Genomic DNA, 7,885 nt, shown 5'->3' with positions numbered 1-7,885 from the left:
TGTCTAGTTGACGAAGAGGCCAGCCTTGACTGACGGCAAGAGAAAGAATGAGACGGACTGTGGCGGGTTTGACAACAGGACTGAATGTATCACTGTAATCAATACCGGGACGTTGATTGAAACCTTGTGCTACATATCGAGCCTTATATTGAACAATATTTCCATCTTTGTCCTTCTTGATTCTGAATATCCATTTGCAACCAACAACATTTTGTGAGTTATCGGGTGGAACAAGATTCCATGTACCATTTTTTAGTAGAGCTTGTATTTCGGCATCCATGGCTTTTCTCCAGATTGGGCTTTTTAGAGCTTGGGTTATATTTTTAGGAAGGTCAACTAGGGTCATTTCAGCATTGAGGTTGAGTTTGTGGATGGGTTTGCGGATGCCATGTTGGAGTCTAGTGGACATTGGGTGGGTGGGTTGAGTAAGTGGGTTAGCGGTTTGAGATGGAGTTGGGTGAGGCAAAGAGGAAGCTGAAGCGGGCTGGGGGTTTTGGTCATGGGCTGGAGTTGGCGTGCTTGTGGGAGAGATGAAGGAATTGTTGTGTTGGGTGGGAGTTTGTTGGGCCAAAGGGGAGGGGTGAGTTTCGGTCTAGACAGGAGAAGAGGGTGTTGGAGGATATGATGGGCCGTGATTATCACGGTGGGCATGGGAGTTGGGTGAGTTGGGACGGGGGTTGAGAGCGGTGAGGGAGAAAGGAGCCCACTCATCAATTGTCTAAGTCCATGCAGTAGTATGCATGTTGGGAGGAGGCATAGCCAAGGAAGATACAAGGATGGGATTTGAGCTCAAGTTTGTGTGAGTTGTACGATTTGAGCCAAGGATAGCAGAGGCTACCAAAGCTGCGAAGGGAATGATAGTTAGGTTGATGACCAAAGAGTTTGGAGTATGGAGATTCATTATTTAGAGTGGAGGTGGGTAGTCTGTTGATTAGATAAACAGCCGTGACACAAGCATTGGACCAATATGCAAGGGGCATGGAAGCATGAGAAAGAAGAGAGAGAGCCGTTTCGACTATGTGTCGGTGACGACGTTCGGAGTAGCCATTTAGTTCAGGGGTGTGTGGAGGAGTAGTAAGGTGAGTTATACCATCACTGGATAGGAGGGATTTTAAAGCAGTATATTCACCCCCATTGTCAGAATATAAGACTTTTAGAGGTAATTGAAAATATTTTTCAACGAGGGCTTTGTAGTGAAGGAAGATATTTTTAGTGTCCGATTTTTGTTTGAGGGTATAAATCCAAGTGTATTTTGTATAATGATCAACAAAGATAATGTAGTATTTGAAACCATCATGAGAGTGAATTGGGGATGTCCAAACACCAGTGTAGATGTATTCAAGAGGTGCATTTGAAACAATGGAAGAATTTTAAAAAGGAAGACGATGACTTTTATTGCAAGCACATGAATTACAATATAATGTAGAAATTCTAGGAATGCTAAGATTATATTTAGAAATAAGACGTCTAAACACATTTTGTGATGGATGTCCAAGACGGTGATGCCAATCAAGAGAGGAAGTTTTTATGCTTGCGTAGACTCGAGGAAGGGAAGGATAAACTTCATAAATGCCGGACCTAGTTTGCCCCTGGAATAGAGACGCTCCCGAGGTTTGATCCTTGACAAGAAAAAAATCAGATGAGAAGGATATTGAGATATTATTATGTATGCAAAGTTGAGAGAGAGAGATAATATTTTTGGAAATAGCAGGAACTACAAGAACATTTGTTAGAGTGAGAGAAGGAGTAATATGAGCAGTGCCTATGTGAGTGATTTTTAGACCCTTACCATCACCTACAATGAGTTCATCGGTACCATCATATGGTGCATGAAGAGAGAGGTTATCAAGGTCAGCTGTGACGTGGTGCGAGGCACCACTGTCAAGGATCCATGGGGCGGTGGAGGGTGAGGCGAGTGTGGAGGCATGGACTTGGGGTTTGGTGGATGGGCGAGAGTGATTGGACTGAGGTTGGTTGGCTGGAGGAACGGTATTCGGATACTTTTTGGTGAAGAGAGGGCAGTGGGCTAGGACATGGCCTTTCTCACGGCACCATTGGCATTTGCCAAGAAATGGGCGTGGCTGTCTTGGAGCATTGGTTGGGGTAGGCAAGAGGCTTGGTTGTTGTTGGCAAGGGTAATAAGGACGGTTTTGGTGGCTTTGTGGTCGAGTGGACACGGCAAAAGCCGAGGCAGGGAGAGGAGTAGTTTGTTGTAGTTGTTGGAGGATAAGTTCTTTATTGATGAGTTTTTCATGTAATTCCTCAAAAGAGATGGGAGTGTCACAAGCATTGACGGCTTCAATGACGGAGTCATAGGATGAATCAAGACCATTAAGAATTTTGTCAATGAGATCTTCTTGCTCAATGGTTTTGCCTAAGGAGGCTAGGTGATCGGCACATTCCTTGATGGCTTGCATGTAGGCGGCAATGGAGAGATTGCCTTTGGTGATTTTGTTGTACTTGTCTTTGATTTGTTTGATATGGCCACGGGAGGGTGAAGCATAAGTTTTGGCCAAGGTGTCCCAAAGTTGTTGGGATGTTTTGGTTTGAGAGACAAGAGGAACAATGTTTGGAGAGAGAGTGCCGACGAGAGCACCAAATAAAAGGCGATCTTGTCTAATCCAGAAGGTGTGATTGGGGTTGGTTTCTTGGTCACCATCATCGGTTGTGATGTGGGGGGGAGGACAAGGAAGGGTACCGTCAACATAGGAGAAGAGATCATGTCCAACAAGAATGACTTCTATTTGGAGTTTCCAAGATAGGTAGTTTGTGGCGGTTAGTTTAATTGCATTATGGATGTTGAGGGAGGTATATGGTTTGGTAGGGTCGGTGGTGTTGGGTATTTCAGAAGAAGGAGATTGGGTTGGGGAAGCCATGGAAGTGGGACAAGTTAAGGAGTATGGCGGTGGAAGTAGGATCGAAGGGTATCACTGATACCATGTAGAAAAGGTATATTTTAATGTATATTTCATTGAGTATTTTACAGCAAATAAATAGTGGTACAAGGAAGCTATTCTGTACAAGTAGTTCCTAGAATCAAGGAGAATAAAATTAGAAAATTATGTACAAGATATCAATAGAATAATATCTCTAAGATAACGAAGGAAGTTGAGCTAAAGCAGGAAAGGATTGACTTGGAAGATGTCAATCCTTATCAGTGCTATCCCGGTCTCTGCCTCATATAACATTTGGCATTAGAAAATGCCCCTGTCTCCGTACCGTTTCCCATTTTGGCGGAGAAACATCGCCCCATTAGGGGCGGATACCCGCAGGGTCCCGTCTCCATAGAGAAGATTTCCATCCCTAATGTTGAGGCCAATGGAGAACTCAAAATCCTAGGCCGCTACTTCAAACTTTAGGGCAATCCCAATCAAAAGACGACGTTGTTTTCGAACAATGAACAACGATAAATGAGCGACTACGCACACGAGCCAGATTCCGCGTGAAAAATTCTCTCATATTTAAGTAAGAAAGCATGGAGAGCTTGTTGTAATGAGGTAAAAGTAGAACATTGGGCCGTTGACCGATGTTTTCAAACTAAACAGACACGTGGCGGTTAACCATGGTAAATTAGTAATTTAACTTTTTCTCAGAAGATTTATATATCTATATAATTAAATCGCCCAATGAGTAGAGAAATAAAAACAAGTAGATCTTGTACACAATAGGAGAGAGAGAGAGAAAGAAATAAAAGAGCTTCTTTTGGAAGTTATCATGTATCAGATTGGTAAAGACCAAAAACAACCAAAAGCAGAGAGAAGGGTTGGTTTCTGGGTTTTTTTTTTCTTATCTTTTTTCTTTTTGGGTGGTCTCTGAGGATTTTCTAGGGTTGTGGTATAAATCTTCTCCATAATCTCATTACTTTGTCTGATTGCCTTATATTGCATTTGATCCCATGCTCTTCCACTGGATAAGTTGGATCCTGTCCTTTTGTCTTCTTTGGCAGTTTCAGGACCATCAAAACAAAAGACCTTTTGCTTTATCTTCTTCCAAAATATAAAAGCTTTATATGAATATGTAATATTTTTATATATGTATATATATATTCACATTAGAGGGGAAGAAAAGGATAAAGTGCGTAAAATTTAGCTAAATCCATCTTTTCTCTGATCTATCAAGTTTTTATTTTTTTTTTCCTTTCTTCAATTGTATATCTGGTTTTTTTTTTTTTGGATTCTGAGAGATGGGTACCGGGTGGAGAAAAGCTTTTTGCACTACTGTATCTCGAGACTCCGAATCCAGAGTCTCTGAAAAGCAACATCAGAGGAGTTCGAGTCCTAGCCGTAGCGCAAAAAATTGTACCAGGTTGAGTTTGTTCTCCAGTGGAAGCAATCCGTCCACGCCTCGTTTGCAATCCCAATCGCTCTCATCAACCCAAAGCTTACGTTGTCGAACAAATTCTGAAGCTTCTAATACTATTGTTAATGAAAGTCCCAGAGTACTCGAGTGCAGGACATCTGCAACAACACCCAAGACCTCCAAAAGCCCCAGAACCTTACTGGGATCTAACCCTACTTCTCCCCGATCTCCTCTGAAGTTATCATTCTTCAAAAATAGCTTCAAATTTAGGGTATGTTCGTGTTTACATATATACTCTGTTATAGTTCTAAGTGCAATGTTGTTTTAATTTTATCAACTATTCTGGTTTGTTATTTACAGAGTAGCTGTGGAATCTGTTTGAATAGCGTGAAAACTGGTCAAGGCACCGCCATTTACACGGCGGAGTGCGGACACGCTTTCCATTTTCCGTGCATAGCTGACCAGGTAAGAAATCATGGCAGTCTCGTTTGCCCGGTCTGCAACTGCGCCTGGAAAGACGTACCTCTCCTCGCCATTCACAAAAATATGAACTCTCAATCTCCCCAAGAAGACCCAAACGCCAATCCCAAAACCGAAGAGATAAAAAAAATGATCCAATCTTCGCCCCGAGCCACCTCCAAACTAAAACCCGAAACGGTGGTGCAACCACCCCATCAACAGCCAAGCGCGGTGTGGCTATCCGAGTCTGCAAGGTCCTACGATGACGATGAGCCTCTTCTCTCTCCTACTGCCGGTGCAAGGATAATTCCTATACCGGAAGCTGATGAGGATGTAAGGGAATGCGAAAATAACTACGTCGAAGACGTTGAAGAGTTTCAAGGATTCTTCGTCAATCCCAATCCTTCTTGTTCTACCAAATACACCGATGACTCTCAGAGTAATAATAATGGCAGAGATTCGAAGAACAATGTACAAGTGAGGCTCTTGCCTGAAGCTGCGGTGGTTTCGGTGGGAAGCAGCCACCAGACCTACGTGGTAGCACTGAGAGTTAAGGCTCCACCGGCGACGGCGACGCGTAGTGGTACGAAGGCGCCGCTTTTGGGCCGTGCGAACCGAGCGCCAGTCGACTTAGTGGCGGTCCTCGACGCGAGCGGGAGCATGACCGGAACAAAGTTGCAGATGCTGAAGCGTGCCATGAGATTAGTCATCTCTTCACTCGGCTCGGCTGACCGACTCTCTATCGTGGCTTTCTCGACTGTCTCAAAAAGATTACTGCCCTTGAGTAGGATGACGGCTCGGGGTCAGCTGGCGGCTCGGCGTATCGTTGACCGACTTGTTTGTGGTGAAGGCACTAGCGTCGGTGAAGCCCTAAGGAAGGCCACAAAGGTACTCGAAGACCGCCGGGAGCGAAACCCAGTCGCTAGCATCGTACTCCTATCAAACGGTGAGGAAGACGGTGGGGTCCACCAAAACTCGAAGAATCAACGACAACCATCCGGCCACATGTCTTCGACAAGGTTCGCCCACATTGAGATTCCCGTCCACGCGTTCGCATTCGGGAAGAACCGCGGCTACAACAACCACGAGCCGGCTGAGGACGCTTTCGCCAAATGCGTTGGGGGTTTACTCAGCGTGGTTATACAAGATCTCAGAATACAGCTTAGCATCCCTGCTTCGGCTCTTGCGGCAGCTGAAATCGCCGCCATCTATTCCTGTGGCGGAAGGCCAACGGTTTTTGGCTCGGGATCCGTGCGGCTCGGCGATTTGTACGCCGAAGAAGAGAAAGAACTGTTAGTTGAACTGAGGGTCCCAACTTCGGTGACGGCGGTAACGGTGCGGGTTGGGACCCACCACGTGATGTCCGTTAGGTGTCTATATAAAGACCCAGCGACTCAAGAGGTTGTATACGGCCGAGAGCAGGCGCTACTAGTTCCCTCACCTCTGCCCGTTCGATCCTCTGGGCCCAAGATCGAACGGCTTAGAAACATGTTCATCTCGACTCGCGCCATAGCCGAGTCAAAGAGATTGGTGGACCACGGTGACTTTACCAGCGCGCATCACCTGCTGGCTTCCGCTCGGGCGCTACTCTTGCAGTCCATCTTGGTATCAGCTGAGGACTACGTTCGCAGTTTGGAAGCCGAATTAGCTGAGCTTCATTGGAGGAGGCAGCACCAGCTTGAGATGGCTGCTGCTGGATCGACGGTCCAACGGAGGAGATGTAACGAGAAGGAGTTGGCGACAGTCGTTGATGAGAATGGGGACCCACTGACGCCAACTTCAGCTTGGAGAGCCGCTGAGAAGCTGGCTAAGGTGGCTCAGATGAAGAAGTCATTGAATAGAGTCAGTGACTTGCACGGCTTTGAAAATGCTAGATTTTAAATTTAATTGCTTTTTATTTAATTTTCCGATTTTTAGGTAATTAATAAAATGTTTATCATTTTCACATTTTTATGGAATTTCGAAGTCGAAAGAAAAGTTTATGCAACGAGTTACAGAAAAGGGAGAAACCGGTATGAAACGGGCGCGGATCCGGTTGGTACATAGGTTTCTTTGATGATGCTTTTATTATTATTATTATTATTATTATTATTAAATGATGCTTAATTAGTTTCACGAAATTCAGTATCTTTTAAAGAGATATAATTATAGGAAAGAAGAAAAAAGTGGCTTCTTCTTCCTTTTTATCTAAAAATTTGGCCAGTCTAGTTCGATGGGTCAAAAAGAACAATGATTGGAGTAATTTGGATTGGAAATGCTTTCCTTAGCTTTTGTTAGAACTTCAAATTTAGTTTTTGCCTTTTCAATTTAAAATGATTAGAGAAGCTGGGCTGCCCTCTAGGAAACATAATGATGCCCATTTAGGATTTCACTTCTCATTATCAATATTTATATTCATATATATATACCCACATAGCGTCTCAATTATATATCATTTAAATGCATTTTTTTTACTGCACAAAATAATATATAACAAAAAAACATAAATATATGTTTAGAAGTGATTTTCCTATTCATAAATACAGCAATAAAATCATTAAAATACATATGAGATGCATAGTAGAACAATGACTACACATTTTGGATTGCCTAATATTTTGTTCTTGTTGAATACTAGGTATCGCAAGGAATCTAAATCGTTTTGAAACAAGACTATAGTCTTCCAAGTCTTTCTCTAAAAAAACTAGTGTTTGTATGGGCAAGTCTCAACACATGAGAAGAGATTTCCTGGAAAGAAAACTAAGAGAGAATGGACGGGTAGGTATAGAGTATTAGTAGTGAATTTTTACCTTATCAAATTTAGTTTTTCTAATGCATTCTATAAAACTAATATATATATATATATATGTATATGCTATTAGCTAGGACATAAAATAGATTTCAGTTGCCCATTTTGTTTAATTATTTAAAAATTATAATTAATTAAATACTTGTCAAAATCAATCAATTATAATTTATTTAATTTATTTTATTAATATTAATACCAATTTATCAATATTAACAAAATTGTCCAAATTGACTATAATACTCTTTTTTCGAGATTTTGCAATAAAAACCTCAAAGTTTCTTCTATTTATTTTCTCATAAAATATCAATAAATAATTTAACATTATTTATTTTCATTGAC

At 42.4% G+C, this 7,885-nt stretch overlaps 1 protein-coding gene across 1 annotated transcript; it reads left to right on the top strand.

Annotated features, from left to right (window-relative positions):
- Nucleotides 1–3,647: 3,647 nt before the first annotated feature.
- Nucleotides 3,648–6,705, top strand: LOC133806029 (E3 ubiquitin-protein ligase WAV3). The gene is made up of 2 exons (XM_062244164.1): nt 3,648–4,570; nt 4,660–6,705. The coding sequence occupies exons 1-2, from the start codon at nt 4,184–4,186 to the stop codon at nt 6,637–6,639; spliced, it is 2,367 nt and encodes a 788-aa protein (XP_062100148.1). The 5' UTR covers nt 3,648–4,183; the 3' UTR covers nt 6,640–6,705.
- The last annotated feature ends 1,180 nt before the right edge of the window (nt 6,706–7,885 follow it).

This window comes from Humulus lupulus, chromosome X, assembly GCF_963169125.1.
Source record: "Humulus lupulus chromosome X, drHumLupu1.1, whole genome shotgun sequence".
Classification (NCBI taxonomy): Eukaryota; Viridiplantae; Streptophyta; class Magnoliopsida; order Rosales; family Cannabaceae; genus Humulus; species Humulus lupulus.
This window is presented reverse-complemented; position numbering and strand designations above follow the sequence as displayed.

What these genes read in the sequence shown, in the direction of transcription:
- LOC133806029 (XM_062244164.1), top strand. Translation starts at nt 4,184, where the DNA reads ATGGGTACCGGGTGGAGAAAAGCTTTTTGCACTACTGTATCTCGAGAC. An exon ending in AAAATAGCTTCAAATTTAGG is followed by an intron (nt 4,571 to 4,659) that starts GTATGTTCGTGT and finishes TGTTATTTACAG; the next exon opens with AGTAGCTGTGGAATCTGTTT.